The sequence below is a fragment of the Tursiops truncatus genome, chromosome 3 (genome assembly GCF_011762595.2).
Source record: "Tursiops truncatus isolate mTurTru1 chromosome 3, mTurTru1.mat.Y, whole genome shotgun sequence".
NCBI classification, from domain to species: domain Eukaryota; kingdom Metazoa; phylum Chordata; class Mammalia; order Artiodactyla; family Delphinidae; genus Tursiops; species Tursiops truncatus.
This window is the reverse complement of record NC_047036.1, coordinates 146,859,138-146,883,542: the sequence shown is the minus strand read 5'-3', so window position 1 is coordinate 146,883,542 and position 24,405 is coordinate 146,859,138. Positions and strand designations below refer to the sequence as shown.

The window sequence follows — 24,405 nt, the reverse complement described above, 5'->3', positions numbered from 1 at the left end:
AAATAATTAAAAATGGGCAAAAAACGACAATGAGATATCACCTGTTAGAACTGTTATCATCAAAAAGATAAGAGATAAATGCTGGTGAGGATGTAAAGAAATGGGAACCTTTGTGTACTGCTGGCAAGACTGTAAACTGGTATAGCCACTATGGAAAACAGTATGGAGGATCCCCCCTCCCCAAATAAAAACTGAACTACCAATGATCCAGCAATTCCACTTCTGGGAATATATCCAAAGGAAATGAAAACACTAACTCAAAAAGACATCTGCACCCCAATGTTCATAGCAGCATTATTAAAAATAGCCAAGACATGGAGAAACCTAAATTTCAATTAATGAATGAATAAAGAAGTTTTGATACACACATACACACACACATTGAAATATTATTCAGCCATAAAAAATGAGAAAATCCTTCCATTTGTGACAACATGGATGGACCCTGAAGGCATTATGCTAACTGATATAAGTCAGACAAAGACAAATATCATATAATCATGTGGAATCTAAAAAATTACAAAGAACTGAATGCAAGATACAGAGAACAGACTGGCAGTTGCTAGAGGCAGGGGTTGAAGGACAGGCAAAATGGGGTGAAGATGGGCAAGAGGTAGAAACTTCCAGCTATAAAATAAATCATGAGCTATAACATACAGCATGGTGACTATAATTGTATTGTATATCTGAAAGTTGCTAAGAGATTAGATCTTAAAAGTTCTCATCACAAGAAAAAAATTGTAATTATGTGTGGCTTAACTAGTCTTACTGTGGTGATCATTCTGCAATAAATACAAACATTGAATTATTATGTTGTAAACCTGAAACTAATATATTTTATATGTTATCATATCTCAGTTAAAAAACAATGTGTCTAAGTCCTAACCCCTGGGTACTTGTGAATGTGAACTTATTTGGAAAAGGGTCTTTACAGATACAATTAAGGATCTTGAGATAAGACCACTGTGGATTAACCAAGTGGGACCTAAATCCAATGACAAGTATCCTCATAAGAAGAGCAGAAACACAGAAGGCCATGTAAAGAGGGAGGCAGAGATTGGAGTTATGAAACTACAAGCCAAACAATGCCTGGAACAGCTAGAAGAGGCACAGAAGGATGCTTCTCTAGAGGCTTTGGAGGGAGTGTGGCCCTGCCCACACGTTGATTTTGAACTTCTGGCCTTCAAAACTGTGAAAGAATAAATTTCTGTTGCTCTGTCATGAAGTTTGTGGTAATTTGTTATAGGAGCCCCAGGAACCTAATATAATAGAAGACCAACATCTTTAAGGGTGGAAAGAAGAACTTCTTAACCTAGAATTCTAAATCTAGCTAAAATATCCTTCAAGAAATGACGAATAAAGGCATTTTCAGATAAAAGAAAAACCAAAAGAATTCATTGTCAGCAGGGAGGTACTGCAAAAAATGGTAAAGGAAGTCTTCAGACTGAAAGGAAATGATACCAGATGGAAAACTGGATATGCAGGAAAGAATAAAGAGAATCACAAATGGTAAATAACTGGGTAACACATAAAAGACTATTTTCTTCCCTCTGACTTTTAAAAGAAATACATAATACTGCTTAAAGCAAAATGTATAGCTTTGCCTTGTGAGGTTTCTAATGTATGTAGACATAATACCTATGACATCTATGGCATAAAAGATGGGAAGGGATAAATGGATCCGTACAGTTGCCAGGTTTCTGTATTTTAGGTGAAGTGTTAAAATATTAATTCTAAGTAAATGAAAAGTTAAGGAGGTATATTGCAATCCCTGGAACAACCACTAAGAAAATACTGAACAGATATAGCTAAAAAGCCAATAGATCAGGACTTGGTGCTCACTGGGTTGAGTGGAGCGCTTTAAGTGGGATGTGGCAGAGGATGCTAAAGATTGTTCTAAGGAAAAGGAACAAAAGGATTGGTAATAAAATTGCTTATAGCAAAGGAGATTAGAATGGACATTATAGTGGGTTGAAGAGTGGCCTCCCCAAAATATTCCTACCCAGAGTCTCAGAATGTGATCTTATTTGGAATTGTGTCTTTGTAGATGCAATTAAAGATCTCAAGCTAAGATCACCTTGGATTAGGGTGGGCCAATGATGGGTTTCTTACAAGACACAGACACAGAGGAGAAACACAGAGACAAAGAGAAGAAGGCCATGTGAAGACAGAGATAGAAACTGGAATTACACTGCCACAAGAAAAGGAACCAGGAACAACCAGAAACTGGAAGAGGTAAAAAAGGCAAAAGAATGAGGTTGGACCCTTACCTTACACCATACACAAAAATGAACTCAAAACAGATCAAACACCTAAATTTAAGAGCTAAAACTATACAACTCTTAGAAGGAAACAGGGAAAAAGCTTCATGAGATTGGATTTGGCAGTAATGCCTTGGCTATGACACCCAAAGTACAGGCAACAAAAGAAAAATATTTACATAAAAATTTATAACTTTTTTGCATCGAAGGATACTATCAACAGAGTGAAAATATTGGAGAAAATATTTTAAAATTATATATTTGATAAGAAATTAATATCTAAAATATATAAAGAACTCTTACTCTGAGGGAATATGGTCCTGCCCACGCCTTGATTTCAGACTTCTGGTCTCCAGAAAGGTGAGAGGATAAATTTCTGTTGTTTTAAGCCACAAGTTTATGGTCATTTGTTGTGATAGCCACAGGAAACTAATATGGTTACACTGAGACTGCAGAAGTGAAATAAGACAGAAATGGTAACAGAAGACTCAGAGAGAGAAGACCAGGTAGATGCGATACATCATTACAAAGAAGAGCTAGAGCAGGACTTTGTCCAGTTCTCCTGTGGGAACTGTGGGCTGTGTATGGTCCCTTAGAGGTACTAGCTCAGTGAGATCTTGTACTCCCAGGCCAGGTGTAATGGTGAATGGCCAATCACAGCAATCCCAGCTTCATAAAGGCATGGGTATCCAGGGCCTCAGACCTCTCAGGGACGAAGGTCTGGGACACCCTTCAATGCAAGCCACCTACAACAGCAGAAGCATTACAATCAAGGGTAAAGGAGGAAATCTAGAACACAGAGAAAGGAAGATGACAAATTTACAGCCTTGGCAACAACTGCAGCAGAGGGGGCTGTCGCTCATCCCTCTAACATTCTTCTAAATTTTCACCTAGACATTGCGACCAATCCCAATCTTGAAGCAGTTGGGACGAGGTGAACTTAATGTAAAATATTACAAGTAGATCTGAGCGGTCTGCAGGATGATCTGTAGCAGATGGTGCGTGTTCAAACCTAGATTCCTTTAACCTCCTCTCCTGGCTTCCGTGTGCTTTCCTTTCTAAAGGCCCACACCAACTACTCTTTGGAGGACGGTCCTCCTGCTGGTGATGCTTTGCACAGTCAGAAGTGCCTGGGGGCAGACTGACTGATGTAGGACCAGGAAAGCCAAGCTCTCACCCCTCAAGTCAGGACAAACTCTGAGGAGTAATTTACATTCTGGAGCACCACACAGGATCAGCCTGCAGCTCAAACTCCTCTCTGTGGAACTCTGCCTGAGAGCACAACTTCCCTTTTTTGCTTTCCTCACTCTCTAACAGGTTTCTCCTGGGAGCACTTCTTAATAAAGCCCTTTACAGTATCCTCGACTCAGGGTCTGCTTCTGGGGAACCCAAGCTGAGGCAGGGGAAGAGATGTCTTGACTTGCCCAGTTATAATGTGGTACATGTACGTCCTAGGTATTTCATGTCAAAGTGCTCTCCTGGGGCATTTTTTGGGGTTGCTATTCTCAGATGAGAGATACCACCTCCTCTGGCTAGCTACCTGAAATCCCCCTCCTCTTAATCTAGCGCTTCCTGTGGTATACTCTCAACAAGGCATGCCTGTTGAGACCATCCTGACCCTCCAGATGGTCCTCTTGGTCAACAACTATTTCAAAACAATCTTTTTGTGGTATCTACAGCTGGTCCCCACAAACCATGCATCTTTGCCCCTCAGAACTTGGGAAGTATGAGCCCTTCCCAAGACAGGTATGTCCCCTCTGTGGCCACAGGCTGTCCCCACTCAGCCTTTGGCCCCCGCACTTACTTTTTCAGACATGAATGAGGAACCAGTGCCCATGGTCAGTACTAAGAAGACTTGTTCATATAAGAATGAACATTTCTCATAGCAATGGTATGCAACTTTGAAGATTATTTCCAAGTTATTATGGCAAATATTACATAGTGGTCTGTTAGCAAAATTATTTTAAATTATCATTAAAATTCAATTCAATCTTCCTTCAGTTTTTTTGAAAGCAAAGTTTTGGAAACCACCTGACTAGTAAAATGATTTTTTTGTATATTCACTGGAGAAATTCACTTTCTCAATTTCTGGGAAATATACCAAAAAGTCTTTACCAAGATTTATTAAATGAATATGAATTTTACTGGTATAGCACACATCATCTACCAAAATTCCTTTGTGTTCACCAAATTCAGCCTCCCTTGCAGTTTCTTAGGGCCTCGTGATTAGGCACTGACCAATGAATAGTGAGCAGGAGTAATGTGCTTCTGAGTATGCTGGTGAGCTTCCCCTCTGCCCCAGCAATACTGGAGACCATGAAAACTATAAGATGGAGGGCTAGCTGACTCCATTAGACCTTGTATGAACAAGACATGTATATAAAGTCACTACGTTTCCAGGGTGTGGACACTTAGTAATATGTCAACTTGACTAAGCTAAACTACATTTCCCAGAATTCTGTTCACCTACATTTCTGATCAGGGTGGGCCACCAGACAGTCTGGTGTAGGGATTTGGAAGGTGGAAGTGAAACTGTAGTCATTTTGCAGCCCATATACATTGTCACTGATCTGCTTGCTCACTCACCTCCTTGGCATGAGGAAAGGCCCTGCCTGCAATCACTCCACCTTCCCCTAAAGCCTCTTTCAGCTTCTCTAATTCCTGGGCAGGCCTGTGTGTGTTCAGTTCTCTGGCAAAGGGCTCCAGCCTCTTCAGGACGTCCATACCACCAAGGTCAGGGGCAATAACAACTGACACAGGTTTCATCTGTCCTCATGGACTCCAGTTTGGCTTATGCCTGCTCTCCCCACCTTACATCCATCTTCTCGTCCTGACTGCCTTCCCCGTGGACTTGAAGATCCAGCATCGACTGCAAAGACTGCAACCTTACAGAGATTGCTTGGACAATTACATGAGGTCAACTTCTTGTAAAAAAAAAAAAAAAAAAAAAAAAAGCCCCTTAGTAACACCCTTAGTGGTTCTGCTTCTCTGACTGAATTCTGAATATACAGAGAGTTAATTTGTCATGGTGGCACAGTGTATTCTATTCTAATACAATCTTTTTTTACTCTTTCACTTGGTGGTCTTAAGTGACCTGATAAGTTAAAGAAACAAAAAAGCATTGGGAAGATACAAATATTAATTTTAATACATGTTTGCCAATACATTAATTGATGAAATGTTTTTCCTCATGTGCTTTAAATGTATTTTCCTAAAAATTATAGAACTAAAGATTCACCTCATCTAACATCTATTATTGTTATGCCACCTATCAAACCAGTCAGCCAAGTTAGACTCTCAGAAAAAGTCTGGCTTTTGTTTTTCAGTTCAAATAAACGTGTTCATATGTATTTCATGATAACTATCTTCTTTTCTAGATTCTATACATAGATGGATAAGGCATGGAACCTTACCATGTGGATAAAACAGAGAGCTGCTACCTTCAATACTTCTTCCCAACATTCTCTTTCCTTTGGTTTCACATGATTCTCCTTCAAGAGAATTTTGTTCTTTACGTTAGTTGGGAATGAGTTAAGTCAAAATTTCACTGCACTACCCTTCTCTACAATGTATTTGAATTCAGAAAACCCAGCACAGGTCAAAATATACCCTTTTCAAATGCCACCCTTGGGACTTCCCTGGTGGTCCAGTGGTAAAGAATCTGCCTTCCAGTGCAGGGAACAGGGGTTTGATCCCTGGTTGGGGAACTAAGATCCCACATGCCACGCCCATGTGCTGCAAACTACAGAGCCTATGCGCTCTGGAGCCTACGCGCCACAACTAGAGAGAAACCCACATGCTGCAACGAAGAGCCTGCATGCTGCAACTAAGACCGACACAGCCAAAAAAAAAAATGTCACCCTTTCCCTGAAAAAGTATTTGTAAGAAAGGGAAAGACAAAAAGCCCTACCAAGTGTTTAGGTGACTTGATTAAAAGTGCCTTGATTAAAAGAGAACTGAGGGACCTCCCTGGTGGTGCAGTGGTTAAGAATCCGCCTGCCAATGCAGAGGACACGGGTTCGAGCCCTGGTCCAGGAAGATCCCACACGCTGCGGAGCAACTAAGCCTGTATGCCGTAACTACTGAGCCTGCGCTCTAGAGCTCGCAAGCCAAAACTACTGAGCCCGTGTGCCACAACTATTGAAGCCCGTGCACCTAGAGCCTGTGCTCTGCAACGAGAAGCCACCACAATGAGGAGCCCGTGCACCACAACAAGGAGTAGCCCCCTTTCACTAAAACTAGAGAAAGCCCACGTGTAGCAACGAAGACCCAACGCAGCCAAAAATAAATAAATAAAATTAAAAAAAAAAAAAGAGAACTGAGTTCATGACTTCCCTAGTGGTCCACTGGATAAGGCTCTGTGCTTCCAAGGGGGCACAATTTCGATCCCTGGTTGGGGAACTAGGATCCCCGCCCCCCCCAAAGAAAGAGAGAACTGAGTTCAGTATTTTGAACGAGCTCTTTTTTGGGGGGTACCTCTGTTAGTTATCTGTTGCTGCGTAATAAATTATCTCAAAATTTAGCACCTTAAAAGTAATGAACATTTATTATCTCCCACAGCCTCTGTGGGGCAGGGGTCCAAGAATGGCTTGGATGGGTAGTCCTGGCTTAGGGTCTCTCATGAGGTCAAGATTTGAATGGGGCTAGTCATCCGAAGGATTAACTGGGGCAGGAGGAGATGGCTTCCAAGATGGCTCACTCACAGGTCTGGAAAGTTAGTGCTGGTTGTTGGCAGGTGGCCTCAGTTCCTTACCACATGGACATCCCATAGGGCTGCTTAAGTGTCATCATGACACGGCAGCTTGCTTCCTCCAGAGTGAGTAACCCAAGAGAGAAAGAGCAAGGAGGAACGCACAACTCTTACGATCTAGTCTTGGAAGTCACACACCCTCACATCTGCCACACTCTCTTTTGTGAAAATTTAATACAAAAAATTATTAACTAGTAACAGGGTATTAAGTACTAAGGGGGTAAAGACAACTCTAAAGAATACAGAAATAGCAGTTATAGGGAGACGCTACTACCTTTAGGGCTGAGGCAGAGAACTCAAGGAAGGAACAAACTTGGAAGAATCCTCCCACCCCCACTGCTAGGATGAGATTCAGATCTCACTAGAGAGAGGATAGTTATGGCCCATTGGATGATGTTGCTGAGGGGCTACAGGCTGGGGCTGGAAAGCAGGAAACTGCCCGCTAAGGTGCCACTGAACTCACTGGGAAGCACTCTCTAGATGTTCTAGCCACACGTGTGTGTGTGTGTGTGTGTGTGAGTGTGTGTATGTAGAGAGAGGGATACGGTTCTGCAAACCATCTGCTACTGTGTGCCACAAAGGCAAGAAGGAAAAGAAAGTATTCTGGAACAAGGAAGAGAAGACCCTTTGGCTGGTCTCCTCTAGGGCTCTCTATTGACAAAGTTAAGCACTGTGCCAGCTGCCAGGGGAGAAATATTTACAGGGTCCCACTCCAGTATTTCAAAGCATGGAAAAGAAGGCTGGATTTGGAACTGAGAGGCTATAAATTGATAACAGGCACCCATATGCTCTGCTGCAGAAAAATAAATGTATTTCATTATGAAATGCTGTCTTAGACCCCAGTGGCAGTGTTACATTATATACACAGTATGTACATCATACTACCTTTGTACAATCTGAACAATTCTGAATTCTGAAGCATATCCGGACCTCGGGGTTTTGGTTAAGGGATTGTGGACCTGTACCAGTTTGCTGTTAGCATGTCATATAAACCCCAGTGCAGATCTATCTGAAAAACTGGGGGGAAAATATGCCTCAAGGTCTTCTGCCTTTATCTATGACCAAATCTAATCGCCAGTCAGCATCAAGCCTAAAGCAATAAAAATACCCGAGGGTCTGAGTTCTTGTTTGAGAAGAGGAGAGAGCAAAGTGATAAGCCTAGGCTCGGTTTGCCTCTTAAACAGCTTGGGAATGACTTCTATCGTATACATAACTTTTTCATCTTACTGAGCTCCTGGAATTTGACCCAATAAAATCAGTATTTTTTTTACCTCTTAAGGTGGGATATGGTTTTAATAAAAGGAGAGAAACCTTGAGTTATCTCCATTACAGTTCCAATGCCAAGGGTTGCAAACTCAAATATCTATATGGGTTAAGCATACAACTTAAATGAGTAAAGCTTGCAGATATAAGGCAACAGGGAGCAGTGGTAACAGTGGCAATCTATAGAGTAAATGCCTCATATAAAGAAGGTAATTGCTACTTAACCCCTGCATACTGTTGCCACGCAGATCCAGAACAGCAAGATAGTCTAACTTTTCAAGAGAAATTAGAAATTTGGATTTTCAATTGTGAGACTGTTGAATTTTGAAACAATAAAAAAGACAGTGCAGGATAAACAGACATACTGGGGGTTCATACTCAGCTTGTGACTCCTACCCTAGCCCTATGTGCTAGGTCCGTGGCAAGTGCTGACACTTTAGAGGTCTTGATAGGCTGTTACGTTAGTGGCCCCCAACGAACCACGACTCTGTATTCACAACCTTGTGTAGTCCCTTCCCACACTGACTCTGGGCTTTGCCATGTGGCTTGTTTTAGCCAATGGGACATTAGCAAGTTGCGTGCAACCAAAGGCTTGATAAGCCTTTGTTCACTGGGGCTTGTCCTCTTGGAAGCTAGTCACCATGCAGAAGCCTGAATGGTAAGAAACGAGGTAAAGAGAGAGGCCCTCGAGGATAACCCGTTTTGATGAGCTCCCAGCTGATCGTAATCCCATAAGTAACTTCAGCTTATACTATGTGGGCCCAGCTGAGTCCAGTTAACCCACACAATTGTAAAGAATAATAAAGCACTGGTATTTTAAGCTACTAAGCCTTGGAGGTGGTTTATTATGATGCAATAGGTAACTGAAACAGAGGTCATTTATTTCAGCCCCTTTATTTTACTAATGAATGTCTCAAGGCCCAGACAAGCAAAAGGATATGGTGAAATTCAGACAGCAAATTAGTGGCAATAACTTTCCAGTTCTGTGCTCTTTCTTCCCATTGCTTTTCTTTCGATTCCTCTGGTGGAAAGCATCAGATAAGGACTATAAAACTTAAAACTCTACGTACACGGAACTTACACTGTGTCCTGCATGCATACAAATTACTGTAATAACTTGGTCCTTGGAAATGGAAAGATTTCTAGGTCTTGTCCCTTCACCCTACAGGTGCAGAGAATGCAAAACACTTGAGAAAGAAAAGCAGACATTCGGAAGCTGGCGTGATACAATCAGACAGGCAGTAATGTTACTAGATGATAGCCTGGCCCTCTTAGCTAGGCCTCGTGTTCCCCTGTTGAACATAAATTTCACGGAACATAAACGTTAGATGAAGCCATTCTGTGACCATGATAGATCAATATAAAAGCAAGACCGCTCCTTAATTACATTTGAACACAGATAAAACATGACATTGTCCAAACCATAAAAAAGGACCAAACATCCCCCATCCTGGCTAATGACGGACTCCTGCTTCTCTACCAATTAGACCTTCAGCCTCAGTCTAGCATTCCTTCCTTCTAGGTAAGATTTATCGAGATACCCAATCATAGAATCACCCCCACTTCCTGACAGCATCTTATCCAGAGTAAAGCCTCGCTTCCAAATGACCTGACAACTCCTACTGAGATGCCCCACAGTTCTTCGTGGTGTGTGATCTCCCTTCCTGCAACCAGTCAGAAACCCAACTTGTTCAACTATCCGCCCGCCCCCTGGTCGTCTTTGCTTAGAGGGTACTGACAGACCTGACAAAGTTCACATAGCGCTGGAGGCAGAATTCACCAGAAGGAGTCTCCAGATCTCCAGCTGTGTTCCTTCTTAGCACCTATCACTCTTGTGGTTAATGCCTGTCTTCCCCCCCCACCCCCCACTAGAATTAAGCTCCATAAGAAGAGAGCCCTTGTCTGTAAGGCTCAGAGCTGATTCCCAGTGCCTAGACTGGTACCCGGCAGAGGCTGGAAGTTTAAAAAACATTTTCTGAACAAATGAATAAGAGGGGCTCAATATACACAGGCTCCCTTTCACCTCTCAGCTCCTCCCAGTACCTGGTGCATACAGACCATAAACCTCCTCTTCCCCAACTAAATTTCCAAACCCCTCCCTCCCGGGACGCCCATACTCTCAGAGCTTTGCCCGAACTTCTCTCTTTCGCTGGCCCCCTCCCACACCTGAGCCCCAAAACCATCCCCTCCAAAAGTATCTAGAACCCACCTGTCGCCAACACCTCACTCTACCACAGACGACAGCGCACCAGCCGCTCCGCTACCTAGGCGTCCTGTGCCCTGCAGACACCGACCGCGCATGTGCGGAAATCAGTCGCGCACGCAGGATATCTGTCAAACGAAGAGTTGCCTCCGAGTTTCCGTCCGGGTCTGGGTAGCCTTGGGCTGCCAGGAAGTCAGGAGAAACTAGCCGGAAAGAGAACCCGAGCGCAGGGCTTTCTGGGACATGTAGTCGTATCGCTCCCGAGGCCCCACCTTGAGGCACCCCTTAATTCTTTAGGTCTGCACGTCTCGCATTCACAGTCCAGTGCTACTTTCGGCTCAGAATTCAGCTTCGAGCTGTCAGGAGAGATTGGCCTGGTGTCGGCTTCTCGTTCCCACAACGCTCTACAGGGCCTGCGGCGCCTGCTGGGAGCTGTAGTCCTAGCTCTGCGTACTGCGTTCGCCGAGGGGGAGGGCGGAGCTGCCGGCGGCCCGGGCGGGCTGGCAGCTAGAGTGGGTGCGATAGCCGCCTCCGCCTCTGCCGCCTCCGCCGTCGCCTCCTCCGCCCGGGCTGTTCGCTGCTGCGCGGGGAGAGCGAGGCGGGGCCGCCGGGGCCGCCATGGAGCCCGACTCGGTGATTGAGGACAAGACCATCGAGCTCATGGTGAGTGCGGGCCGTTGGACCGTCCGTTCTTCCGTCCGTCCGGCTCCGGGCGGGCCTGCCCACCTCCCGCGCGAGGTCGGCCCTGACCCTTCTTCGCTGCCTCGGCCGGGACCTGGGCCCCCCGCCTTCCCTGGCCTCCGGCCCGGCGCGGTTCCTCCGGATCCCTCGAGATTTCAGGCCGGACCTGGCCCGGCCCCCTCCTTGCCCCTCGTTTTTCCTCCCTCCCCCCCCGTTTTTCCTCCCTCCCTTCCTCCTGTCTCTTGGCCCATGTCTCGAACGACCCTCGCTCGCTTATGCTGTGGCCTTAGCTCGCACTAGCTCTAGCATCTTATTCCCCCTTTAGAAGGGATTTTTTTCTTTCTTTCTTTTTTTCTCTGTTTCTCCGGTCCAGGCCTGCATCGCTCTTGCAAGCCCCACTCAGGCCGAGTGAGATGCTGATGGGAGAGGGTACCGAGAAGATCGGTTAGGGTCTCGGCCTCCGCGTCCTAGAAGGGGTCTCAGCACCCTGTCTTCAACCTAGGGCTATGAGGATGCCGGCACAGGCCCTACAGGGGTGGAGGTGGAGAGCTCTCGGATTTGAAGAAGTGGCCGATAAGGGGCCTCTTTCCCGGCCCCCTGGGGTGTCCGGCTTCTCGGACAAAGGGTTTCTTACTCGGCCGAGAGGGATGTTTGCATAGCAAGGCCCCAGGTACTCTGGATTCCATCTCCCAGGAAAGAGAAACTGTAACTTCACGTTTTCCAAAGCTGCTTTGGGAAATTGGGGAGGAGGGGGGAGGGGTTGTCCTCGTCACTGCCGCCAGTTCTTTCTTCTAGAAAAAGGGGGAGGGGGGGTGTCCTAGGGCCCTGGGGCGGCGATCACTCTTCTGTTAGAAACCTTTGGTAGCTAGGCCAAACTTCCTGGCCCCGCGAACACCCCAGCCCCCTTCCGCCTTAGGACTTTGAGTCAGAACGGGTTTTTAGAAACAGGACCACGAGAGAGTGGCTAGTAGAAATGAAGAATTTCCTACTTGGTGGATGATTTGGTGGAAGAAGTAAAATATGGCAATTTGAGCGTTAGGGAAATCAAACTGGGCTCCGGAGGGTTGGGAGGGGGAAGTCTTTGCCTCAGCAAACGGACATGCTCAGGTTTTCCTCCTGTGGAAACCTTGACAGTTTCTTTGTATCTCTCCTAACACAGTAACAACTTTTACCCCAGGGTTGAGAGGAAAGGTGAAAGACTCTACTTAACACAGCAAAATGTTTTCCTAGCCAGATTTTCTCCAGTGTGAAAATGTTTATTGAGTCAGTGATTCCACTGGGTAGGGTCGGTGACATCAGAGCCACTTCCCCCATTTAATGCTATAAATAATAAATGGTGACACTGAAAGTCTGTTGGATAGCTGCATGGTTTCTGTGGATGATGGTATCTGGGGAGTTGAGATGCATGTTTTAAAAATGGAAGTACAGTAGCATAAATACAGAGGCAGCTTAATATTTGCTGTCCTTTGCATAATTCACTAGACTTCTCCAGCAGTCTTGAAAACTAGAGGAAAAAAAGCTCTGGTAGTTTCTGATGTGTGTGTGTGGGGGGGGGGTATGTGCACGTATGGCTGCTTTCTAAGGGATACTGATACTTATGAGTTTTTGATGTTCATTTATTAAGTAATTTTTCCTTTCAGTACAATTTATCAAACTTTTGAGGTCAAGCCTTTGATATTCTTCAAATTTTGTATGGGGTTATTTTGGTAAAATATCATAATTGGAGTTACATAGTACATATTCTTATGTGTGTATAATACATGTACTTACAACAGGAGGAGTACTGCATAGCAAAAAATTGTAACTTGGTACCTCTTTGAAATTGGCTGTTCAGTGCTCCTTCCATTTCCATTCATTTAAAAAATAACTAGGGACTTCCCTGGTGGTCCAGTGGTTACGACTCAGTGCTTTCACTGCCGAGGGCCCTGGTTTGATCCCTGGTCAGGGAACTAAGATCCCACAAACTGCACCGTGTGGCCTAAATAAATAAATAGTATTTGTTTGCAAAAGAATTAGAGTAAGTACAGTGTAATCCATTTAATGTCTTTGAATGGATGTAGAAAAACATTTCTGGCCTAAATATACTAGCATCCAGTGCTCATAAGTTTTGATTTTACATGATTGTACTTGTCTATGACCTGAAAAGATATTTCAGCCTTTTCAAGGACGTTATAAACTGGGATTCTTAGAAAATTTAACAAAGTAGTTCTCTAGATCAATTTTACAATGGCTTTTTTTTTTTACAATGGCTTTTTTTTTTTTTTTTACAATGGCTTTTTATAAACGGATTTTTATATTCCCTCAAAGGGCTATCAGTTAAGCAGTTAAGACTCTTAGGCAACTCTTTTCCTAAACATATATATTTATTTTAGTGTAGTTGATAGCACAGGTACTTAACAACTGATTTACTAAATCCAGGATCAGATGTAGGAATGATAATGCCTTGAAATCTAATTGCATGTGGCTTTCTGTATTCACTGCATTTTAATTAGAGTTTCCAGAACTAGGTTAAAAACATTTACATTTCAAAATAACATGATGAAAGGAGGGGGAGGGGTTAAACTGATGGTATTTTGAAAGCCTAAAGCATGAAATATTTTTAGAATTTTATGAGTCAGCTTCAGTACTCAAATATTTGTGATTGTGCTGCCTGTACCAGTTCGGTACTTAATGGTTAACAGGATAACTTTCATTTGATATTCCAGAGCTTGCTGTTTCAAAGAAAGGAAACAGTTCTTGGGTTTCACCAATTTCTTAATCTTCATTCCTCTACTTTCTTTGATTTTGATTCTTTCTCTTTTTCTTGCAGTTTTTTAGTTTACTAGGAAGTAAAACTGGTGATAGCAGAATAATTAAATCTTCAAAATATAACCCCCATTGTGACTCCTACCCCTGCCTGTGGCCAGGTCCACAAAAAGTGCTTCTGCAGCTGACCTACCTCGTAGGATTCAGTCTTTAATATAGACTATAAACTCTTCATCGAGCCAACTGAATTTACGATTGCTGATAGTGAATAATTTAACCACCAAATGACTTTGGCGGCTTGATGTGGGCCCAGTACTGTACCTAGTTTGTGGGACTGTTTTTCAAACTTCTGACTTTGGTAAAATTAGCTTTATTATTAATAAGGTAGAAAAGTAGTAATCCATTTGGAAATACACAAAAGTTCACCAAACTTTGTCTAGTGTGGTGGACTTCACCGGAAAGAATGAAACCTGTGCATTGTGTGTCACATGATATTTAACACTTGAGTTAGAAGTAGTATGAGTTTTATGTTCAGGCACTTATTACTAGAAAGCACTCACATAGCTGCTAATTGGAAAAAGATGGTTAGTCTTTCCTATTAGAAGATAGCAGAAGTTAATGTTAAAAGTTTGGGAAAGATAATCCTGCTTCCTCTGTGGGTGTGAGCGTACCCCTTCCCCCCTTTACACAAGTAATGGGTAGTTTTATACTCTGTTGTTAGCCTCTGAATGGTTCCCTTCTTTGCTAAGTGACCTTAAGTGAGTCATTCCCCTCTGTGTTATCTCTAAATGGCTATATTACTTGTCGAATGTAGTGATATAGGTAAAATATGTTGGATCTTATTAAGAAGCTGTAATATCAAATCTATTTTTAGAGCTATTGAAGTACAGACAGGCCACAAGTCCAAGGAGATGAAAGAAACTAAGTGACGTTATTGGAAATATTTATCTTTTTATCTTTTTGTGTCCCCCCACCCCGCCTTGTCATTGGCTTTCTAAGTGGAATAAGTGGGATTGTTTAGTGACTCCTTTAAGAAATTGGGTCTTACTTTGTCACCGTCGCTTACCCTCATCTGCCACTAGCCATGTGTTGATTTACCAAATGCAGATAAAGTAGACAGAAGTTTAAGTAGGGTCCAAATGAAACAAATCACATGCATATGCATAGACCTCACTGACCTGCCTCAAGAGGCTGTGGCTCAAATATTATCAATTTTTACTCCTGATTTTGGAGTAGGTTAGATGTCCTTTCAGATTTGACAAGGATAAACATGATCCTGCTCACAAGTCTTGCCACTCTTTGGCCCCTGACTGCTGTCCCCTGAAAACTGCGAGTTCTGTATAGCACAGAAGAATCGCTAACCCATTACATAGCTTTACAGGACAGCACATGTATTTCTCTGAGTAGTACTGTTTGGTTCTATGAATTCTAGAAACAAACTTTTCTGTGCTGTGAGGTACCTGGGATCTTGGCTTCCATCTGGTGATATTTACAGTTTGAGGGAAAGAAAGCATTTCAAGTCCTAGTAATTCAAATTCCAGCCTCTCTTCAGCTTTTTCTTCTCACATTCCTCACTTATTCTATATTCCAGCCAAAGCGTGGGGATCTGTGGTTCTTCAGATTCTGCTCACTGTTTCCTTTGTCAGCACTGATACGAACTGACCTAAACCCATGTATTTAAGGCTACTGATGTTTATGGGAAGGACCTAATAGTTGGTGCTCTGGCCAAGTTGCTTTAGGTCAGATCTCAACAATCCTCTCTTCCACCTATGCTGATGAAGTACTATCCCCTCAGAACACAGCTTAGATGCCTTCTCTTTTTGATGTCAGTTTATATTATGGTGGCAGATACCATTTTGGTTTTTTATCTATAGCACTGCCTATATGATAATCGTCGTTCAATGAATGAGTTCTGACACTTTATCTTGTGGCAGTGAACATCTTCTGGGTTTGTATTATAGTTTCCTGTTTGTGTCCCCTATTAAATGATAAACTCCTCACAGTGCCTCTTGTAGTAGGTGTTCAGTAAATGTTGAGTTGAACTTTCCTGTTGATTGCGTGTATTATTGCTGTCTGCCTGTATCTTAGCCATCTTCTTTTCTGGAAATTCTCACCTATATCACTAGTTCTTACGATAATTTGTTCCTAACTCTTATGGGACTTATCAGACCTTCCTGTGTATCATAAAAGTTTGATCATGTCTAAGCTTCTCTTCCAGAGGCTGTATCTGATTGTCCTTTGAATCCTTCACTACACTTCACACTTGGGTGTGCAGTAGGTATTGATTTAAATTAACGTTAGTTTTTTTTCCATGCTGTGAAAACTTTTTAAGATTTCCTTTTGGTGCTTCCCTGGTGGCGCAGTGGTTGAGAGTCCGCCTGCCGATGCAGGGGACACGGGTTCGTGCCCCGGTCCGGGAGGATCCCACATGCCGCAGAGCGGCTGGGACCGTGAGCCGTGGCCGCTGAGCGTGCGCGTCCAGAGCCTGTGCTCTGCGACGGGAGAGGCCGCAACAGTGAGAGGCCCGCGTACCGCAAAAAAAAAAAAAAAAAAAAAAAGATTTCCTTTTGATAATCTTAAGACAAAGGTGGAGATAGATAGACGAGAAAGACTGCTAAGGGGAAAAGGAAGGTGGGATGTGGTACACAGACATTCATAGACATTTTAACCATTATTTACAGACTTTTATACACATACAGATTGATTTATATACATCCTAGAGAGTGGTTGATAGAAGGACTGAGGAAACCAAACTCCTTTTATATCTGTTGACGTGAACTTGCCAAACAGTCGATAAGTTCTAAGGATGCTGTGACCTTAGAGAAGCGTGATTTAGCATAAAGGGCATGGACTCTAGAGTGAAACACCTGAGTTTGTATCTTAGCTGTCACTTGCTGGCTGTGTGACCTTAAGAACGTTAACGTTTAAACTCTGGTATGATTTCATTATATATAAAAATAAGAAAATGTAGGTATTGCTGCTGGGAGGATTATGAGAGATGCATGTGAAAGGACCTTGCAAAGACTTGTCTCTCAGCAACTACCTGCCAAGCTAACTCTCCCCACAAGTACAGGGACCATATTTTGTAAAGCACAATCAAGACAGATGATGTGAGGAAGGTTTTAAATTTTCCCCCCTGATTTGTGTGTGTATTTAATTGTGAAGCTTTACAGAGGCCTAAAATTCAGTTGCTTTTAGCCATACATTTAACGAGGCATCTTTGGAGGAGATGATGAAATCATACAGAATAAGTACTGTCTTGGAAATCTGGGAAGTACTGTTACAATTACTAAGAACTACCAATTAGCCATAATTAGACTTGTACTCTACCTGTGGAGAGAACCCACTTAACCCTGTTTTAGGTATCCTGGTAGAAAGAGACTGGTAATTGTTCATATTAACATTGAGCTTTGTGATTTATGTTTGATCAATTTAGTTTCGACAAGGAAATTAGGATTTTCAAATTCTTATCCTTGTTTTAGCAAAGCTGGTGATTTTGACCTTTAACAGAATAAGTGGTGACTATCCTACAAGATTTCCTCCTGAGTTGTATTGTTGTTCATTGAATTAGTTGAGAAAAGGGGAAAAACCTGTTGGTCAAGAAAGTGCTTGTTACCCTCAGTTCAGTTTCTGCTGATCGCAATTGCCTCACAGGAAGCTTGTCTTTGTAGGCAAATGAGAGACCAGCCAGGAAGACCTGACAGTCCAGTAGGGTATCTCTAACCTGGATCTTATTATTGTTTTAACAAAATTCAAAGATTGCAGAGTTCAGTGATGTCAGCAGGAAACATTTTTTAGGAAATTCCCTCTCAGGGTTAGTCAACAATGAAGACCTTCACAGAATGGAAAGCAGTGAAGTAGAAACAGTGAGACATTAACATGTAAATTGAAAAAGATGACTGAGTAGAGAGATGGGCAAATACCTAAGTACAATGAATATAGGAAACCATTCTCTAATAGCAAACCTCTGATCCACAGAAGAAAAAGAAAAATGAGAGCTCTGCTGTTAAGAAAAAGGAACCTGAGTATTTTTTTTTTTTTTGAGAGTTAAATTCAGATCACTTAACCAGTTTTGGGAACTAATAATAAAATATGTTTTGGTTCTGTGAAGTGATTGCTTAGGAGACTCAGAGAGAAAGGGGCAGGGGACAGGAAGAAGTCAGTCCTTACATTCCTGGTCTGGCATCTATTAATCTTTGTTTCTCTAGCATAAGGCCTGCCACCAATTAGGCATTCAGTAAATGTTTATTTGAAGGGAAGGGGGGAAAATTAACTCACTAATACAAGAAAAAGCCCTGACAACGCAAGAGGTTCAGGAGTGAGTCCGTTAGTCAAATTGTTGTGGCTGTGTTTTGCTATAATTGTTCGGCATTTTGGTTATAGCAGTGAGTTATACTTTGAAAAGCAGAGTATATTGCTCTAGCAGTTAACTACTAGCCCACTAGCAGCTTTTGTCAAAATTGGGTTTTTAGTTTATTCTTAGGCTCTAGAGTAATGAGAAGAGCTTGAGCAATTATTCTTTGCTTGTGATTTTACTCAAATAATGCCTTTAAGTTGAGGGTATTAAGATATTTCCACCCGTTTGTTATGAAGAGGTTAATCTTAGACTTGTACTTCAGTCAGTCGCCTCAGTTGCTTTGCCTGTAACATGAAAAATCAGAACATCTTTAGTCTTTGCCTGTGGACTATTTATTGATCTTGGAATTTAAAAATTCCTTGGTTTCAACTGGGTTTGGGATTCTTTGTCACAGACACATCTTTGCTGCTAAACACAAAGTCTGCTTGGGCAACGTTATAATGTGTTTTGTTATAAAATTAATATTGTGGGCCTTAGAATTGCATGGCTTTTTGTTACTGAAATGCTTTTAAGTGGCTACATCAGGGGAGTCAGCCCTTTCAGGATGGCTCAACAAGTTCAGTTGTATTTTAGTTCAGCTAGGCTGAAATACTTAACTCTTCTGTATTTTTGTGGTTCTCCCTTCTGACGTCAGTTAGCTTAAAGCTTGGTTTCTTCTGCCCCAGGAATCATGGTCTTTCTGATCCATGGACTGTGGACTTGGGAGGCCACAGTATTCTGTGAAAAGGGCATGGGCTCTCCAACCTAGTAGATGTGGGACTGTGGGCAAGTTATTTCTTCTCATATTTTTTGAGAATTAAATATGAGTAATGAATGTGAAAGTCCTGGCCCATTAGTAACCCTTCAATAAAGGTAGGTATTATAATTACTGCCGGAACATTTTGGCAGTAGTGTGACAGTTGAGGAAGAAGCAAATTTATGTGCAAGCAGCTTCACAGTCTTTGGATTTTTAAGTTTTTATCTATGTCATCCTGTTGAATGTCTTTTTCTCTCTCCCTCGTAGTTTGTTTAGAGTTTACAGTCTAATGGAAGAGTTGGTATGGTAATAAAAGAATGTTGATATAATGTGGAGTGGGCTTATGTATTTAAAGGTGTTATCTAGTAAATTGTTTACTAGTGTTCTTTATTATTTTCCCTAATTTACCCAGTGACTGGCCATTGTGGGGGATTGGCCTTTATTGAGTCAGAAGTTTACTCTTGAAGTTATGTCACATGTCTTAAAATGTCCTGTATTTCAGCTGAGGGTGGAAGATTTGAGAGATGTGAGGATTTGATTTCTTATATGTGGCAAACCAAAAGATTTCTTGTTAGGTGCTTAAATACATATTTTGATTGGGAGACATTTGAGCCCTCCTATATTAACTTTGGCTGACAAAGTTTCTGTAGTAGTAGAGGAGCTGTCTTAGAAAATGGATAAAATTCATTGCAGCTGAATGATCTGGGACAATTTATGTGCATAATAGAAGAAATTTTTATCATGCATTTGGAAATTGCATGATATTTATCATGAACAAATAATAGTATTAGGGATGTTTCCTTCTTTGTTATGTAGAATTTCTTATCCTTCTCTCAACACAGAGATGAGCAGTGCTACTACAGACCTTTTATACCAAATAGCTGACTCAAGGGTTGTAACTCTTTCTGTGCTTCAGATCTACCACTCCATTGACCCTTCCATTTCTTGGTGGCTGTCCTTTGCCGCTGGTGCCATGGTGGGTGTATGGATTGCTTTCTGTCTTTCAACAGTTACCGAAGTGCATGTTTGGGATTTTGTTGAAGAAAGCTGGATACAGTAAGCGGAAAGAATCTTGGAAGCTGCTTGACTGCTGTCTTTTCTCAGACTAGTCTGAAAGGGAATACCCCCATTCATTCTGGATTGGTGGATCTGAAGTACAAAATATTGTCCAGGTAAGCAATTACCCTGTATTGTTTTGTTATGTAGAACTCAGCTCACTGAGAGAAACTTAAAATTTCTTTACTTTTTTCCATTATAATAGAGAAAGAAGAAATGTTAGACATTTATTCATAGTGTTCATGTTTGGATGTGGTTTAGTGAAGGTATTTGCTAGTAAAAACTTTGTTTCAGTGTAAGAAATGCAGTTATTTTTATTAAATAGGCCCAAAAGTTTTGTAGTCATAGCCTAACAGGGAATACAGTACAGTAAACAAGGGACATTTGTTTGAGGAATAGGTTATAAACTATGGAAAGCAAATGACAATTTTGTGGCATTATCTCATGATTTATAGTTATTACCTGGTCAGAATAATTTTTGTATTTACCATGTAAAGTAGTGGTCTTTTATTCTTAGGACTCCTGGAGGGTCTTCTCAGGACGATTTACTTACTGTAGCTGCTGTTTACTGGGCATCTACTAAGTGCCAGGCACTATTGTAAGCTCTTTACATATATTTCTTACTTAGTTGGCACCTGCTTTACGTGTATATTACAGATTGTAAAATGAAGCTCATGAGCGTTAAGTACAATTTGCCCAGGGTCATACAGCTAGTACATGGCAAGGCCAAGCTTAAGCTTGAGCCTGTGTGTCTCCAGAGCTCTGGCTCTTTCCATCTGACTACATTTGCTGAAGTTTGTACTTCAACTTCAGGATTTTCATATTGTCTATATACTGTTAGAGTAAGATGCGGTTTTCTACAGTGGGTTTTCACTTGGAGAACACATGATGGATCGTTGTTTAGCATGGTATCTTAATTGTATCTGGTGCTCTCCCTTCTTAATGAAAAGATTAGAAGATCTTTAGTCAGTCACCAAGTGAACCTAAAGGTAACTTAGGAAGTATAAGAGAGGCTATACATTTGCATGTCAAAATGTGTTTTATATAGGGAAGTATCATTTGGTCTAGTGAACTCAAACCTGTATCTTCTCAGTTCCTCCTTACTTTTTATTGGTTATTTAAATAGCTCAGTAGCTTATTATGTAGACTTCTTTTTTTTTTTTTAACAGTGACATTCTTAGCATGTTTTTTTTTTTAATATTTATTTATTTATTTATTTGGCTGCGCCGGGTCTTAGTTGCGGCACGCGTGATCTTCATTGCAGTATGCAGGCTCTTTAGTTGCGGCATGTGGGCTCTTGTAGTTGCGGCATGTGGGCTCTTCTAGTTGCAGCATGTGGGATCTAGTTCCCTGACCAGGGATGGAACTTGGGCCCCCTGCTTGGGAGCATGGAGTCTTAACCACTGGACCACCAGGGAAGTCCCTATGTAGACTTCTTTTGATCTCTGGTTTATCAGCCTTACAAGTAAGACATTGTCAGGCAACCCATGACTTTTTCTGGTATTTAATCACTCCAGATTACCCATTTCCTTTACCCTTAAAAAAAAAAAAAAAACCTTTTTATCATAGGCTGACACTCTGGCTTTGTGATCCATGTTTTACTTTTTATATTTGTTAGTATTTCTTCTAGTTGAGCATTTTTCACGCTTGTCACGTGAAGAGCTCTCAGGGTGGTGGTAGTAGGAAAAGTAGTAGTAGTTTACACTTAATGGGCAGTTACTCTGTATTGAGCACAATTCTGAACACTCTACATGTATAAACTCATTTTCATAGTGACCCAATGATGTAGGTACCCTTATTTCCACTTTAGTTATGAGGAAACTGAAGGATAGAGTAGTTAAGGAACGTGTTCAAGGTCACACATCTAGTAAGAGACAAAGATGAGACATGAATCTGGGCAGTTTCGTTTCAGAGAATGTGCTTCTAATGTCTGTGCCTCAAGTTTAAAATACCATCCAGTGATAAAAAGAGGGGCAGAAATCCTGAAGACTAAAACTGTATTCTGATTTCAAAAAATCATTGCAAAGGGAAAGGAAACAATGGTTGCTGAGTATCTATTTCGTACCTTCTGTAGAGAATAGTCTAGATCTCAGATTCTGTGTTAGCCATCCAAGACTATCTCAGCCTGTTTCCCGAGAGGACTCACAGTAGGGTTAGTTTAAGGTTGTCTTCCAGAACAGTGCCGTCCAGTTAGAACTTTCTGGATAATGGAAATGTTCATTATCTGTGCTGTTCAATATGGTAGCCACTAGCCACTTGTGGCTATTTTGAAATGTGGCTCTGTTAACTGAAGAACTGAATTTTAAATTTTAATTAATTTTAATAGCCACAAATACAGTTATAGAATTTACCTTCATCCTAGGTCTGGTCTTGGATTTAACACCCTTAGAAATCTGATCTTGTCAGCATGCTGAAAGCCAGCACCTTATCCCACGGTTAGACTTAAATTCATTAACCAGCTGTGCAAGACTGATGTGTAAAGCCAGAATTCCAGTTTATTAATTTATAATGATATGTGCTTGTTGGCATGATTAATATAAACTTTTCTGATAGGTAGACTTCCTTACTAGATCCTACTTAACATGCCAGTTTAAGTTTTTCAAATGAGAAGAGATATTTAGAGGGAACTGAAGACTCAAGCCAAATGACCAAAATATTCTTGTCCAGTGGGTAGACTTTACCTACCAGGTCAGATCATAGTCACCTGGTTTCGTTAGCATGGACTTGACCAGGGAAGTGACATTTGCTGGCCTGGGACTGAGACAACCTCATTCAGCTTTTACTTTAGGGATGGATGGTTTTTCTGTCTTCCTTCAGCTTCTCTGCTTGTTTTTACTTCCCCAATCCTTTTCTGATTACGGCATTCATTTTAAGCATGTTAATATTTACATTCAGCTTGAACGCACTCTTGTTTTTTAGGTCTGGGAAACTCCTTGTTTTCCTTAAGGCACCTTTATCACTGTTAGGATCCATTTTGTGTTCATTTTTGACTCTCTTTAAGAAGGCAGTTGAATTTTCCTTGCTTCCCTAAGGCCTCTTTCTACTGAAACACACTTAATAGCTTATTTAATTTGGTCATATAGTGTGGGGTAGAATAGGAATATACTCATAAAAAATATGCCTGGTAGTACATTCTCTTTGCATTATGTCATGTTATTAAATGAGCTTGTGTTTAGCTTACTATATCATTACTTTGGGACTTGTTCTTGATCCTTCTGTTCTTAAAATAGAAAGAGTGATGTAACCAAATTTGCATTTTAGGAAGTTAACTTTTCAGGTGTCTGTAAGATGGATTGAAGAGACTCAAGGCAGGGAGACCAGTTCGCTCAAGTGTGCAATGATGAAGGCAAACCAAAGCATTGACAGTGGGCATGGTGGAGATGGGGTGGGCTTAAAAGAGATGTAGGTGGCAGGACCTACCAAACTTGGGGATTGGTTATAGGAGAAAGAGATGGATGGAATATAGTATAATTTTAGATTTTTGCCTTGGGCGCCAGAATGGTTGTTTGTGCTCTCTTCCAAGATAGGGAATACTAGAAGAACAGACTGGGGGGAGTGGAGGGAGGAGAAAGAATGAGTTCGGTTTGTAGTGAATTTGAGTAGCCTATGGGTGAATCCTCTAAAAGGAGAAGTATCTAGTAGGAATACTGATCTGGCGCTCACCAGAGAGAGCAGGGATAGAAAGATTTGGGAGTTTTTATTTAGCTTCAGTGATAGCTAACTTTACTTATTGGAGTTAGAAGATAACTCGGAGTAAAGATTGAAGAATCTATATATCTGTATGGAAATGCTAATATAAAGGAATGGGCTACAGCTCAGATTATGAGATCATATGTGATGTCTCTCAAGAGGTGTTACTCCTCTGTCCTTCTCACATTGATCTGGGGATTGTTACAGCCTGTTCCCAATCAGCAAATTAGTCCATTATATTTGGATTGTGATATTTTTTTCCACTGTAGGGGTTTGTTTAATTAATAGAGGTACTGTTTTTGAAATGTATTTTAGAAAGCACCATGTTGTCACTACACATCTTTCATACATTTATCAAATTCATTTCTTTACATCTGGTGACAAAAGCAAGGGAAAACTAACCTAAACAGTGAACATTCTGGACCAAACGTGAAATGGGGAATGGAAATTTGCTCTTCTCTCAGCCTGTCTCAATTCCTGAATGCTTCTCATCTAGCTGTGATGAGTGTGATTATGGTATTTTAAAGAAACATTTTTAACATCACAACATGAGGCTGAAGTACAAGCCAGCTGTTTAATCTACTAGTCAGTTGAAGAAACAGCAAACTGTTCAAGTGCTGGTATGAAAATTAGCTGTGTAGGAATTATTGAGATGGTGTGTTG

General features: G+C 41.6%; 1 protein-coding gene and 1 long non-coding RNA gene across 13 annotated transcripts in view; one reads left to right on the top strand and one right to left on the bottom strand.

Moving 5' to 3' along the window:
- Positions 1-10,748, bottom strand: part of LOC109551818 (uncharacterized) — a 73,429-nt gene extending 62,681 nt beyond the window's left edge. For all 5 annotated transcript variants that reach the window (XR_012330963.1, XR_004525945.2, XR_004525947.2 and 2 more), the window contains exon 1: positions 10,484-10,748. This is a non-coding gene — a long non-coding RNA (uncharacterized lncRNA). The remainder of the gene's footprint in view (positions 1-10,483) is intronic.
- A 204-nt stretch (positions 10,749-10,952) lies between these two features.
- FBXW11 (F-box and WD repeat domain containing 11) overlaps positions 10,953-24,405 on the top strand; it is a 132,121-nt gene continuing 118,668 nt past the window's right edge. For 5 of the 8 annotated variants that reach the window (XM_019945916.3, XM_019945895.3, XM_019945883.2 and 2 more), the window contains exon 1: positions 10,953-11,140. In XM_019945916.3, coding sequence (XP_019801475.1) covers positions 11,096-11,140 — 45 coding nt within the window. In that variant the 5' untranslated portion in view covers positions 10,953-11,095. Of the gene's footprint in view, positions 11,141-20,006; positions 20,169-24,405 lie in introns of all 8 variants that reach the window. The other 3 variants (XM_019945904.3, XM_073802795.1, XM_019945889.3) reach the window with 1 other exon arrangement.